This window comes from Podarcis filfolensis (assembly GCF_964270895.1).
Source record: "Podarcis filfolensis genome assembly, chromosome: 1".
In the NCBI taxonomy this organism is placed as follows: domain Eukaryota; kingdom Metazoa; phylum Chordata; class Lepidosauria; order Squamata; family Lacertidae; genus Podarcis; species Podarcis filfolensis.
The window spans coordinates 61995627-62010996 of record NC_139604.1 but is presented as its reverse complement, the minus strand read 5'-3'; the positions used below and the strand labels follow the sequence as shown (position 1 = coordinate 62010996).

At 41.2% G+C, this 15370-nt stretch overlaps 1 protein-coding gene across 18 annotated transcripts in view; it reads right to left on the bottom strand.

Moving 5' to 3' along the window:
• Positions 1-15370, bottom strand: part of BRSK2 (BR serine/threonine kinase 2) — a 405249-nt gene that overhangs the window by 194405 nt on the left and 195474 nt on the right. For all 18 annotated transcript variants that reach the window (XM_083587315.1, XM_083587309.1, XM_083587321.1 and 15 more), the window contains exon 2: positions 238-332. In XM_083587315.1, coding sequence (XP_083443441.1) covers positions 238-243 — 6 coding nt within the window. In that variant the 5' untranslated portion in view covers positions 244-332. The remainder of the gene's footprint in view (positions 1-237; positions 333-15370) is intronic.

The following is a 15370-nucleotide window of genomic DNA, read 5'->3' as shown; positions in this document are numbered from 1 at the left end:
TGCCACTACTGGACATTAATTTTTGTTCTTAATTAAAGCACATGCACACACACCCCTCTTTAATTCCAGTCTCCCCACCCCCAGTCCTGAATTAATAGTATTATGCAAAACACAACCCTAGCACTGACAGGGATGTTTGTTAAACATAATTAAAGATATTAATTTTGCACGGAAGAGAAACCACTGAGCCAAAAACTTTTCTCCCTCTTTTTTCCAGATCTCCCATTAGAAAATTACCTTCATTAGCACTGACTCGCTGAGCTTCTCTCTGTTGACAATTTTTATAGCAACTTTTTGACATGTTACACAGTGAATCCCCAACTTCACAAGCCCTGCAAAAAGAAATAGAGAGAGAGAAATGGTTAGCGGCATACTCAGTTATTACGCTATGCTGGCATTTTACTCAACCATCTTGGATATTTATATATACTTTTCATGCTGTTGGTCCCTCTTTTTTACAGATGTGAATAGCAAACAGATTTAAAACAGGTCCTGCAGAACAGACATATCCAAGCATCATTCTTGGAATTTCTCATGGCTTAATCAGCAGTGGGCTAAAAAAACGGTTAGTCTCTTTCCATTCCCTCCTGATCTGCTGCTAGAATACTAGATTGTTTAAATTATTTGAATTTAAATATTTTTCTTGACTTATTCCAAAAACTTGCAGCAAGTAACAATGTTAAAATATCATACTAAAACCCAAAATGTCTTACAGTTGATCCTATGCATCTTTATTTGACAATAAGTCCCACTGAGTTCAATGCAGCGTTCTTTAAAAGCCTGCCCAATCCATACAGCAACCAACTGTAGGGATGACAGATAAGTTTCATTCCCGTATCTGAATTCTAGCTCCTCGTGTCACCAGTAGCACCTCTTCTAAGCACAACAATCTTACTTCACACCAGATGCTGTGGTACCTCAAATGGAGGTTGGACACTAAAAGGCTACCTGCTACCTGAATGATTTAAATGTCTGGAAAGGGCCCCTTCTTACATTCAAGTTCTCCTTTATCTCAGTTTTGAAAGGTTCACATCCTTCTATGAGCAAAATCACCTAACTATCATTCATAGCTCATGAAGCAAAGCACTGCCTTGACTTCCAATGTTTACCCCTTGAAGCTTCCAAATGTTTTGTGGATTATTTCAACAGAACTATCTAGCACAGCAACATTATTCAAAAACCAGGATATGGAGAAAGTGTTGAAGGTTACAAAGCACCAATCTATATTACTACCTTCCTTCCTGAACTACTCAATTGGATTGCTGTTCCCTTAAATCACAGAATCAGAATTTAAACTTAGCTGCTCACAAATCAAGATGGATAGTTCTTTCTTTGGCTCCTCTTAAATATATATATATGTAAAGTTATAACTCTCTTATCTCCCCGCATGTATATCCCCAAAAGATCCTGGAGCATCACAACACTATGAAACAGTCATCTTGTATATGCAAGTGTCTAAGATCATCAAAGAAAAGCAGCCTGACTTAGGGAGTGTCACTGTACTATTATATATATTTTTAAAAAACATTATAAAAAGAATATTCTCATTAACCATCAATTTGTCAGAGAAGCAAAACAGGCAGACACAAACCAAACATTGGGGGGGGGGGAGGATATTTCTTACTTACTACCAGCTGTGCAAGCAATGTCTGGGTTTGCATACATTACAAGCTAGCAACACAGAGCTGGCTAATTCTGATCTACCCCCAACTGGGCAATTTCCCAACCCAGAGCCCTTACAAGCTGAAGACTGGTGAAGGGTTGGGTCAGCTTTCCTTAGACACTAGTGCCTGAAAAGCCTTTAAAGTGGCACTCTGCAGAACAGTCAAATATTTCATACTGCCTGAAAAGGCAGTGTTGGAGGCAGCATGCATTCAATGCCAGTCAATGGGAATCACAACTGGGAAGAGTGTTGTTGTGCTCATGTCCTGCTTGCAGGCTTCCCATAGCTATCTGGCTGGCCACTGTAGGAAGGGAATGCTGGACTGATTCAGTAGGGATCCTCTGATCTTATTTTGTTCACTGCAGCCAGGGCAAGTGCTGCTGGCACAGGAATGGCCATGGTAGTTTCTCAGTGCTCTGCTTGTGGTGACACAGGAACTGTCAGTTGTGCTTTTGCCCCAAAATCAGATCATGCACATTGGATCAGCCTGTAAAACAGCTGCTTAGAAAGAGAGATAATTCCAGGCATTTTGATGCCCTGTAGAATAGCTTATTATTCTCTTTCTTCTGCCCTCCAACAAAATACACTTTGGATTAAGCAATTTGTTCATGCCCCTAAAAAAGCTTAATTTCTTGTTTTCCATACTTCTTGAGGGATGAGTGAATATATCAGAGCCTCAACTCTTCTTTAAAATTTAAGCATTTTTAAAAAAAGAATTAGAATGTTCCTCTTCTCTTTGTCTTTTTGTTTTGGTGCTGGATCACATCTCCAATGTAAGTATCAGCCTCCATGTAATTCCTAACTATCAAATAGAATCAGGATATATGTACACAACAACTGACTAGAAAAATTGGAACTGTTGAATTTTTGCCTGGTCATTCACCTCACACTGTAGTGTAAAATACTAATTTCTGCAAAGAACATTCTTACACTGACTCACTCAAGCAGTCCTCCGTCACATAGTAATTAATTAAAACTGTATGAAGTGAGTGATTCAGACAACTATGTTCACTGAAAGTCCACCTGGATATTTACTACACTTGTTGCTGTTCTGCATTTCTGCCTGAAGATTTACTACATTGTTCACACTGACAGCAACAGACACCTGGATTCTATGATCCATTGAATTTTTTGTGGTTTTGTCCGTCAATCCCTTACTGTCCAGTCCTAATAAAGCAGAGCCCATAGGTAGGTCAGAGGGGTTGCAGATCTAGGAAGCAATCTGGGACAGGGAAAGAGGACAGGCAGGAAACAGACAATCATGGTTCAAAAGTCTAATTAGGATTCCAGAGAACAAGGGGGACTGGTGGGAGGTTGTTCAGGACCATGGACAGAGCTGAGAGAGCACATTATTTGTAAAAATAAAGCTCAGACTCAACTAAGCCCTTTTATGCTCCCTGAGCCTGACTAAATCTCTAAGTCTTTACACCCCTGCTGAAGAGTGTAGAGCCTTAAAGGCAGCCCTCTGGCTCAAGCCTAGGACACCACCATCTCTTCATGAGTACATGGCAAGCGCAAAGCTGTCTCTGATGTCTCTGGTGCATTTTACTCTTACTTTTCTAATTATGGTATCTGTTGGAGCACTTGGCAATGTACCACCCCTTGAACATAGACAGTAACCAGGATAAATGCCCCATTGGTCCACTGAATGGGTGGAATTTTCACACAAAGCTAAAAGCCTTATGGAGATTATACACTCATAAGTGGAAAGCTCAGGCCCTGGTGCCAAAATGCAGCCTTCCAACCTTCTCTATTTGACCCTCAGGACTCTATCAAAGCCATGCCCTCTCTCCAGTACACATACCTTCCTTCCAGGTCACAATGGGATGACTTCCCTGGTGGGGTGAAGCCACAGCAATAGCCTCCCAGAAGCAGTACTGCTGCCACTTAGCAGGATATTGAGAGGGGGCAGCGAGCCAAGAGAGGGATTGTGGTGTACGGATGGAGTTAATCAAGCATCCCTCAGGTACTCAAGCACAGATCTGCTTTGCTGCTGCCTCACTGTGTGTGTGTGTGTGTGTGTGGCCCTTAGGCTGATAAAAATTCTTCACCCCTGCAATGGCTTGCTTGCACACAAGCTCAGCTTAACACGCAGTCCTGGCCTACAAAGAGAAGGGGACTTTCAGTCTTTGCCTCTGTCAGTCTTGCAAATCTGTTCAACAATTCCAGCTCCTCATCAAAGCCAATATAAAGAATGAGAAACTTATATTTTGTAAGAAAATTAGTAACAGAACACAAGGTCTTTGATCTAGTTCTCTCTGATAAAGCACCTTTCATGTTATCTCAAAGTTCCCCACCTACCACACACACACACAAACACACACACAGTACAAATCCTATAAATCACACTGTAAAAGCACATGAACAGTGGGGGGGGGAATTACAATGAAGAACAATTATAGTTTGCTTTGTAACCAATTTCTTCTTTTTAGCTGGAACAGGTACACCTTCCCCTGAAGTGCCTACCCACGCAATGCATGTTTTCTGTTGCGGAATCATTCTAAAGGCAATTCACTTGACTAGATTTCCATTCCACATGGTCTGGGAACTGAAAACACTAGTTCTGAAGTTTTTGCTGCTGTAACCATACAGAGATGCTATTGATAGGTGCTCTAACTCATGATAAGCACACTATGGTAGCGACTCAACAGCCGCTGCCTCTTTTGTAAGATAAGGCATCCAAACACAAGGGTTCAAGGAAAGGACTAAGAGCAGCTAATACTGTTGATATTGTAAAAATCTAGTAGGAGAAGGCTTGGGAAACCCATGAAAGCTGTTCCTAGTTTACAAATGAATAACATTATTAAATGCTGATTGTTTGGGAAATAAAGTAAATATTAAGTAAGTGTGGATTGTTATACAGTCATACCAAAATCACCTTCCTGATGTTCTCTCTTTCTTTCTTGTGTTTACAAGTTGTTTTTCATTTCATCCCCCACATACCCAGGAGCTCTGCTGCATAGATATCCAGTGGCTGGGAGACAGAATGCCACAGATCCTGCTATGCCAACATTAGGCTATTCCACAACTTTCCTTTGATCTCAACCACTAAGCTTCACTAGGAGCCCTCTAATTTCAGGCCAGGGAAGAAAAGCGGGGCACAGGGAGGGGAGCTAACACCGTCTTTTCATTTATAATTAAAAGCCATGAACTGAAAACTGATGAAAGCTCACTGCTCTTTTCTGCCAAAAGAAAGCAAGAAACCCCAAGATGATACAAAGAAAAGACTGACATGAGTACAAGAATAGCAGGAAGAAGCTTCTCTGTGCTGCATATTCTAATGCTTCACTGATGAATTCTACAGAGGCTAAGTAAACTTCCCAATACAGAGACATTTAAAGAGAAATAGGCCACTGTTTGGAGAGTGTGTATCCAAGAGACTAGCAGCCTGCTCTTCTGCACATTTACTCATGGGTTTGCTCGGAAGTAAATGTGCTTAGAATCATATATTTTATTATATTTACTCCCTAAATCAGGAATGGCTAACCTGTGTTTTTGGAATTCAATTCCCATCAGCCCCAGTCAGCATTGTAAGGGATGATGGGAGTCCAGAAAGATTTGAGAGCCAGAGGTGAACCTCACCTGCCCTAAAAATGTGATGAAGCACATTCCAGCCTTCCCCTTGTTAGGAGGTCATTGAATCTAATCCTATACCTTGGAGCTAAATTTTCAAAGCTGAATTGCAATCAAACAATGGGTTGGATCCAGACTGCATCAGTTGAACTTAAGTCCCATTGAATAAATAAAGCAAGTTAGCCATGACTTTAGGCTCACTGAGTGAAATTCAAAGTGGTGTTAAGGAGATCATTGTATCAGCAAAAAGCATTTCTGCTTGCCTACTAGAATGATCTCCCCTCCCCTCCCCCCCCATGTGCTGTTCTGGGAGTTCTCTTGACCCTCCAGAATGGATTTGGCAGAGGTGGGTGGGGGGAAGAAATGGGGAAAGACCCATAGCATTAGCATGAGTCCCTGCACTGACTTTTGATCATGGAACCAGGCACACTAATTTAAATCAGAACTAAATCAAACTAACCAGCCTGGAATCAACCCAACAACCACATTTTATTCCTAGCTAATCACTTATCAATCATACCAATAAGCATATAGATTTCACTCCCCCCCCCATTGACCAGGTGTCCCATCTGCACCAAGGCCAACTGGAGTTTCACAAAAACAAATTTTACATTGGCTATCTAGGTAACTTCTTACTTGATTGGCCCAGAACAGCTGCTTGATAGGTATGTGGTAGTTACATGACTGTCTCTAGAAACAAGCTGTTTTACAGAAGCTTATGTACAATTACCAAGCAGCAAAGGCAAGGATGTTAAGTAGTAGGACAAGTTACAGATGGCTGAAATAAGCCTTCTTTTGCTACAGGGAACACTTTTTGAAAATTTGGTCACTCCCGATTTGTGCTAACAAGGAGCAGAATTTCAGTACTTAATGATTTAAAGACTCTCATGCTGTAAAATAAGGATAATAATATTTACTTACCTGCCTCACAGGGATTCTAGGAGGATTAATTGATTAATCCTTATAAGAACTTTGCAGAAAGAATATTAAAATTTGATGCAAACGCTAAACAATATTACTTGCAATATTGTCAGTGGAATATAATTTGGAGAAGAAATATTATGGATCCATAGTACACTTTTGTTCACCCTCTGTCCTTCTTTGGGATTCATTTCCTCCTGTTTTCTTACCTAAAGTTACCACAGGCATGAGAAGAAGCTAGTTTGTGGAAAGCAATAATTACTGTTAACTACTTCTGTCCTCTCATTGAGTCAATGTTTATTTATTTAGAGCAACTGTTATCTCAAATTATTGCCCATAAGATTACAGCCTGGTATCAAGTGATACCCAAAATATACGCTGTCAGTTTCTAATTGCACATAAGGAGGGGCTGAATTCCTTTAAATCTAAATAGAAGAGGATAGAACTACTCCACTCTTTAATGAGGTAATTTTAACCATCGGCTCTTCATTGCTGACATGGTATCAGAGGGCTGTTCTGGAGAAATTTTGCAATAAATTGCTTTTAAGCTGAAGCCACTATAATTACAGTTGCATCCAAGCCAGTGTTTGGGAGCTCTGCTGGAATTCTGCTTGGATGCCAAAATTCACACTCTGGCTTAGACAAAGGCAACAGATTAATAGAGCTAGAAGGATCAAGGGCCCTTCAGTTAATTCACCACGACCTTACTTCAAGGCAGGGACACTCTTATGCCAAGCCTCCCCTCCTCACATCACCGAAAACAGAATCACAGGGTAACTCAATCTTCGATTCACACTACTTGGCTAAGAGCAAGATGAGAGCTTCAGAGACACAATCGGAATTAGGCCAAAACAGCCTCACATAAAAGCCAAACTGATAATATCAAAGTTCTCATATGCTAGTATCTGAGAATCTATAACAGTCCTTCACACTTGCCTCCCATAAAGAATTCCAACCAGGATGCGAAGAAGGTTGGTGGCTGTTGAGGAACAGGACAGCTACTGTGGCCAAAATAGAACATTTTCAGCTTCTGCAACAGTAAACCTCACCTGGTGGAGGAGGGATTTATTTAATCTTCAGGCATCTTTGTAGGCCCGGGAACTTCTGTGTGGCATTTGTGGGTATGATAGTGTCCTTAGACACTGGGAGGGGAGTTGCTTGCTTTTAATTTGTTTTGAGGTATAAAGGTGTTTTGCATGTTCCGGGGGGGGGGGGAGCTTCTGAGTATCTCCAGTTTTTCCACTGTGAAATGGGCGTTTTGCGGTATCCACAACAGTTTCTTAGATTTCCAAAAGTGCCCTCATGCCCAAGAAATCTGTCATTTCATCTTCACACCTGCTGTAACCCCACTCTCTCTCCTATTTGTTATTCCTGACAATGTGCACCCTATTTTTTTGCAATATGGCAACAATACATTATGACTGACAATGTGAGTGAAAGCAGAGAAGTGTGCTTGACAGAAGTATGCTGCCATTTAGGTGCTGGAAGGGAATTCACTGTGGATCACCGGATTTTTTTCAGGAGTAAATACTGGTAAGGAGATGAAGTAAGGTTTGGTTCAGGCATTATGAATTTCTGCAGAAGAGGGAGATTGGCATCCCAAAGCTAAACCACTTGATAAGCACTAACCTTGGCCAGCGATTGACACTTCCAGGTTCCCAACATGGGAAACTCCTCTGAAGCTTTGAGTTTAGCCCACTACTGCTAGGTTTTGCGCTTCACACCATGAAGTTGATAGGAGGATTGTTCTCTGAGCTCAACAGGATCAAAATATACAGAGCTGAGATCAACTCTATTGATCAGCCCCTTAGTATCTTTCTTATAGTATTTCATGTCTCAGTATTTCTTGGAAAGATTTTGTGCCAGTTGAATAGAGCAGAGGCACAGGGCTCTTTACTTTTTGTTTTAGCATGCTGTCACTCAACTGATCTCTCTCTCATAGGGCTGCCATACATCCGGGTTTCCCCAGACACATCCGGGAATCACTTAGAAAAATGATGTCTGGGCAGATTTTTACTGAATCAGCAAAATGTCTGGGGAAACCCGGGTTTATGGCAAGAAAAGCCGAAATCAAAGAAAAGCCCCCAAAGCACCAAAATGTCCCCCCCAAAAAAGCCCAAAAGGGGGAAAAGCAACACTTCTTCCCCTGCCCCCTCACTCTCTCACACACACACCCCCTCCCCAAGAACTTCCTTATAAAAACAGAATTTAATGGGATTTTACTTTCAGGTAGAAAACAGAAAAACATCTGTTAGGATTTGAGAAATAACCTGGAACTTCCAGCCAGTTGGGCTTTGATTCATTTTTGGGCAGGTTTCCCTTTCCATTCCTGTGCAAAAGACATGGGAAACTACCAAAATGGAAGTAGTTGGGGCAGCAGCTTTGAAACATCTGTGGAAAAGGGCAGTAAAAACAGGCTGCAGTTTCAGTCTTTCATCAAACAAAATGACTAAACATTACAGATTACACTTTGTGGCTGCCATGGTAGAAACTGACTTTTTCACAGATCTAGAGGAGTCTAGGGGAAATGCAACTGTTAATTCAGATTGAGCCAGCTGTAGCATCTGTGAAAGCAAGAAATAAGCTGCACATCCTATCCTAGACACAGAAGCAAGCTCTGTGACCAACCTCTGTCCTCCCACCCCCAATCACTAAAAAATGGGAGAATCAAAGTCCATCTGTAGGGGAGTTTTTCAGGCCTCATTAATCCATCTTCTCAGGTACCAGAGAGGTGATAGGAGACACAGAAGAGCCTTCACTGTCTATCCTTAGTAAGGTATCTTTCAGAAACATGCAAGTGTAATTAGGTAGCATCTGGGTAACGAGCCATGCTGGCCTGCCTTGGTCCAGTGATCTACTGAGGAGGACTGATTCAGTGCAAGGAAGAAACATCATGGGAGGGAGAGACAGCAGGGAGGAGATTGCGCCTCATACTTTCTTTTAATTGATGTTTCAATCCTGTTTACTTCACTTGCAACTTACTAACTTACTCCCTGCCTCCACTTTCCACTTCCATCTTTGTTGCTTCTTCAACCTCTATTTTCTCCTCCATTTTAGGAATTTGGTCATATCACATTTCTATTTTGTGCCATACCTTTCACCTACCAATGCTGATGCAATTAATGGCACCAAAATTAACATTTGTTTTTGTTTGATAAGGATGACCACAGTCCATACTTGTATATGGAAATGGAAATGCCACCATAGCCGCAAGCCAGTCTATTTATTAGAGATTTTTGCAATGGATTGGGGTGGGGGGGGGAGCTACAGAAGACAAGGCAAAAATGATTAGCAAGATGAGAAGTAAGGCTGATCATAGATCTAGCAACTACAACTACAGTTGGGCTTTAAGAAGCCTTGGACAAGGCCTCAGCTGACAGCACAGAAGGGATCAGCACTTTAAGACAGGGGTTGCCAAACATTTCAGGCCAGTGGGCACATCAGTGATTTTGACACAGTGCTCTGCATGCTATGACATAACACAAAATGGCTGCCATGAGAGCATGGTATATAAGACATTAGCTGCCACATCAAAATGAACAGAAAAAGAGACAGGGCCACAAAATTATGTGGGCATGATTCCCCCCTATCACCTGTATCAGGTGCTGCTACTCACAGAGACAAGTTCTTTGTACCTTTCCTCTATTCAGAATAGGTGGGAGGTAGGTACCCAATGCTAGCATTCAGTGATTCACTGAAATGTAGGCATGTTCAAGGGGGCATATTCATTAACGAGAGGTTGAGCCAGTGCAAGCAGGAACTTAACAAGAAGAGCACATAGCCCCTCATGCATTGTAGAATATTTAACAAGACTTTTCATAGGCATTGGTGCTCATGGGCCAGCACTGCCAGATCCTATTTAAGATATACCTCACACCAGTTTACATCAGCAAACAGGTCCACTGTCATTCCCTGTAAAGCTGAGCCTGTGGACAGGTCGGGAGGGTGAAAATCCAGTGAGCAGCCACAGGTGAAAAGTAGCAAACAGACAAGTTTAGGGTACTCGAAAGCAAGGGAGATCTTACAGCACCATCAACAGAGTTCTGACATTATTCCCATTGCATAGTCTCTTCAGACATATCTGTTTATACTTCAGGCCAGGTTACTCTCTAGCTTGTGTACAAGAATTTCTGAGCACAATAAATTATACAATATATATTTACATAATGAACTAAAAAGAAATAAAGAATGACAGCAACTGGATTGTATAATGACTTAGAAGCACCATATATTAAATTGGGTTCCAAAAAGCATACCACTAGCTAGTGTCAGATATTCTTGATAGGCAGCTAATATTTGGATTACTTTTAAACTGTTGTCCAGCCTGGTTTTGGCACCAGAATAGTTTTGGTTGACCTGATTGATGACCTCACCCAATTGAAAGGCAAGGGAAATTCAATGCTGCCAATTCTCCCGGACTTCTCGGTCGTTTTTGCTACCACGGAACACAGTATTATTCTAGCTTCCTGAGTTATGGACTGGGTTAGTTTTTAAGTGGGTCTGTTGTTACTTGGATGTTTATTTCTAAAACATTAAAGCAAGGTTTTAATCAAGTTTTCAAAAACAATTTTGTTTTTTAATTAGTATTCAAGGTCAGGCTTTGGGTGGGACCAAGTCTCTAAAAAAAAACAACCTAACACTTTAAAATACTCCACTGACGAAAACGAAAACTGAGATTTCATGAGCAATCTATTGAATCTGAATACTGGTACATTAATCATTGCCTAATCCTCATTAATTTTAATCATGATATAATTTTTTTTAAGTGGTTTTGAAAACAAGCTAAATAAACAAAAATGAATGTACACGAACTCTGTGGAGATGACCTATAATTTAAGGCGTAACGTAAAGAATATATTTCAGAACTTTGCAATATAATGTGTATATATATTTATGAACTTGGCCTTTGCTCAACAAAATTGTGAATATTATAAGCAGGGTTAGTTTAATTTTGTGTATTATTGTCATTCTGTGCTGAATGTGAAAAGCACTGTAGAAGCTTTGTCTTCTTTGTTCTAGTGTGAGGCTAATAAATGGTGAACTGCTGAGTCATAATTCTCACTTGTGTCTGGATGTGATTTCAGGGTGCAGTCCAACACATAGCCCAGTGACTCCCAATCACAACAATGTTAATTTTCGAACTTACAAAAACAAGTTAGGATGTCTGTGCACTTTGACACTGCATTTGGCAGCTCCTAGACTAGACACTTACTGGAAACAATTATGGTGGCTACATGTGAGAGATGGGAAGTCCTAAAGTCACTCTCACCCAGCTATAAATGCACTAGGTGACTATTGTCTCATAATCAGTCCCCAGCCTATATTGTTTGGAATGACGAAATAACAAGAAGTAGCCATGCTCTGGGTGAATGCAATGTTTAAGGCAATAACCAACTTACTTTGGTGGGGTGGTGGCTATATATTTAAAATTGGATATGTAGTTTATATACTTTGTGGAACCTGGGAACAGGTGAACTCGCTACTATGCTAAAAACAAACAAACCCCACCTCATTGTTAAGTAAACTAGATTTTGAAAATGAGAATTAGTCTCTAGTGAAAGATCTTCTATCTCTTGTGGCGGATTACCAAGTTTCTTATCAGCTTCAACTGCATTATATTTTTATGTATACAATTATTTAAATTTTAGACTTCCCAAACCTGAGAACAGAGCTGATTACAGCATATCATTATTATGGAAATGGGAGGGAAGGGCCGTGCATGCTGCCTTGAGCTCCTTGGAGGAAAGGCAGGATATGAATGTAATAAAGTAAGTAAGTAAATAAATACCGGTAAATAAATATATAAATATTATTAAACATTCATTTTAAAGTGACATGTCTAGCAAATAGATAGTGAGGAAACTGGTACAAGACTCTCACACCAATCTTTTAACTTTCCCATGCCTTCAAAAAAGCACTTTAACAAATATATATTGTTTGGATTTGGAAGAGTTTGGATTTGATATCCCGCTTTATCACTACCCGAAGGAGTCTCAAAGCGGCTAACATTCTCCTTTCCCTTCCTCCCCCACAACAAACACTCTGTGAGGTGAGTGGGGCTGAGAGACTTCAGAGAAGTGTGACTGGCCCAAGGTCACCCAGCAGCTGCATGTGGAGGAGTGGAGACGCGAACCCGGTTCACCAGATTATGAATCTACCACTATTAACCACTACACCACACTAGCTCTCTGTCAAATAGACCTCAATTTAGTCATGATGATCCCCTCAAATAAAGGAACGTATCTGAGAATAGCACCAATTATGCTGTTCTAAAGATTATTGTTCATCATGCAGGAGTAGAAATGAACAGGAACATTGTCTGAGGCTTATAATGACTCCCAATTTTTAAATGTCCATGACATGTAACTTTGTACACTTTTTGCTCAAAATCTCATTAATGTGGTGGTGGGAATCATAGAAGCTTTATTGTACTGAGCCAGACCACTGGTTCATCTCACTCCATACTGCCTACACTGACTGGCAGGAGGGGACTGAACTTGGGACTTTCTGTGTGGAAACCCCCCTGAGCCTCTAGTCTTCCTCTTTAACCATTTCACATGGAACAGTTAGATGAGAGCTTTCATCGTTATCATTTAACCCCTGTTCAGGCATTATGTCTTCACTGTATGAGGTGAAGTGATGCCCCAGTTTCACATCCCCATTGCCCAGCTCTGCTGCTCTCCACACTCTGGAAAGGGCAAGCTCTGAAGCAGGCTGCCTGCTCTACTCATGTGGGAACCTGAGTGATCATGTTCCAAATTGTGTGGGGATGCTACCTACATATGTGAAGCAGGCCTCCCACATGGGAACACCCAACACCAATGCATGGAAGGTAGTGGGCCAGGCAATGGTGATGCAACAGAAGGGGGAAGGGGGGAGGGGATCTGCAGTTCCCCTCACCATGATTACCATTACATGCACAGTATTATTTTCCACATTTCACTTTAAATGACCCCAGTGTTGCTTTACTAAAGCCATCTTTAAAAGAATGGGCAAAGGGGTGTATGTGTGAAGCCCCACACAGAACACAGTGTTGAAGCAATGATTCTTCAACATCAACTTCGTCGGACTGGTCATGTTGTGCGGATGCCTGATTATCATCTTCCAAAGCATCTACTCTATTCAGAACTTTAAAATGGAAAGTGTAATGCTGGTGGTCAACAAGAGGTTTAAAAACTGTCTCAAGGCAAATCTTTAAAAATGTAGTATAAACACCAACAACTGGGAAACACTGGCCTGTGAGCGCTCCAGTTGGAGAACAGCCTTTACCAAAGGTGTAATGGACTTTGAAGACACTCGAACTCAGGACACAAGGGAAAACATGCTACGAGGAAGGAACACTTGGCAAATCCACACCGTGATCAACTCCTGCCCAGGAACCAATGCCCCCACTGTGGAAGGACGTGTGGATCCAGAATTGGCCTCCATAGTCACTTACGGACTCATTGTTAAAACCATGTTTATGGAAGACCATCTTACTTGGCTACGGGTGATCGCCAAAGAAGAAGAAGACACAGAACAATTATTCCCATATTTGTAGGCAAATCTGTGAAAAATGAAATGGACCAGTATAAGCGGGGAGGGTTGCTAAAGTTTGTACCCCTTAGGAATCAGCCGTGACCTCTAAAGCACAGAAATGTCACAAATTCCATCAAATGTAGATCTTGCCTTCCTAATAATCAGAGTGCAGCTAACCTCTCTCAGATCTGTCTCCATATAACTGGAAATTACTTCATGGTTTTGGATGCAACACACTGAAATGCAGAAACCAGTAGCTGAATCCTTTCAGAGAACAGGCCTTCCACTTAATACTTAGCACCAATTCACTCAGTGCTGATACAGCCTGCTGTGCCCTCCTGACCCCTCTTAATCTTCACTGTTAGTGCTCTAACAGGATTTTCACCAGCTGCAGAGATGCTGGATGTCAGTAATCACCCAGGGGGGACATCTGGGCTCGCTACACCTTCATCTGTACTAAATACAAAAATGTCCAGTAAAGAATCTTGGGTTAACTCAGCATTACCAGTTTCTGAGTAGGCTCCTGGGTGTTAAAGATGCAACACTTGACTGGTGTCTCTCCAAATCCAACTCACAGAATTTAGCACAGTGACGGTCTTTAACTTCAGTGGGGTGATGGATTAACACTGAACAGAGCAAGAGAGGCTCCTGAGCCCTTAAGCAGAGAGAAGGAGGATTAAATTGAGTTCCGAAGGTTTGCTGAAATTTTGTGGACATTTAGAACAACCTCTGAAGTTCAGACCTCAGGCTAATGCAAACTGAGTTACATTAAGAAAAGATCAGGTCCTTTAAAGACAACACCAGCACCCTCATTTTAGGCACTTGGGCTGGTGTTATCTGCTTATGTTACTGTCATTACTTCTATGTGAGGCCAATAGAGTTTTGTGCTTTTTTCTGTTTCCTTTGCCTATCTAACGGTGCACCTCAGAGTTTTCAGTGTGCAAGAATTCTCAGATATATAGAGATGTATACAAAGGCTTTGTTTACATTGCTCTTTCATGCACATCTATGAAAACTCAAAATTTGTGGGATTATTGTGAGATGGGTGGAGTGTGAGTGACTGTCACAGCTGTCATGGTGCTATTATTGCCCTGACCTGGAGTGGTTTGCTGTGTAAGAGGGTAATTCTGGTCACATTTTGCCTTCCCCAGTATGAACGGCAGGGGAGGACTTCTTTCCTTCTCAGTTCATTTAAGTGCATTTTGAGCTACTTCCGTCTAGCAATGCTATTGCAAAAGTGAAATGGAAAATACTGAGGGATTTTTGCAAGAGAGAGAAATGTGGGATCCTGAACCACTTTAAATTATGACAGGCGTAAAGGACAGTATGTATGCCTGTTGTTGCTGCTGCTGCTTCCTGAGGAAACAAATAACCATGTGTCTTTCTTTCTTTGTTAAAAGACACATGAAAAACACTTGTGTGTTTCTTGCATCTTCTAATTTTGCCTTACCACTGTGCAACCGATCTTCTATGGAGTAGTTTTCAACCTCTGGTTAGGGTGGCCATTTATGCATCACCAAATAAAAGAAAATCCATCAACAAAGAAAGAGGTCAAAAGAAGGGATAGATGTAAAAGCTAGTTAATATATCTAGATGCACATTTCTGAATTACTATAATTTAAATAGAACTGTGTGGTTGCTCAATCAGATGCCTATGTGCTTTTGATGGGTCATATCATGCCCCCTGATCTTCAT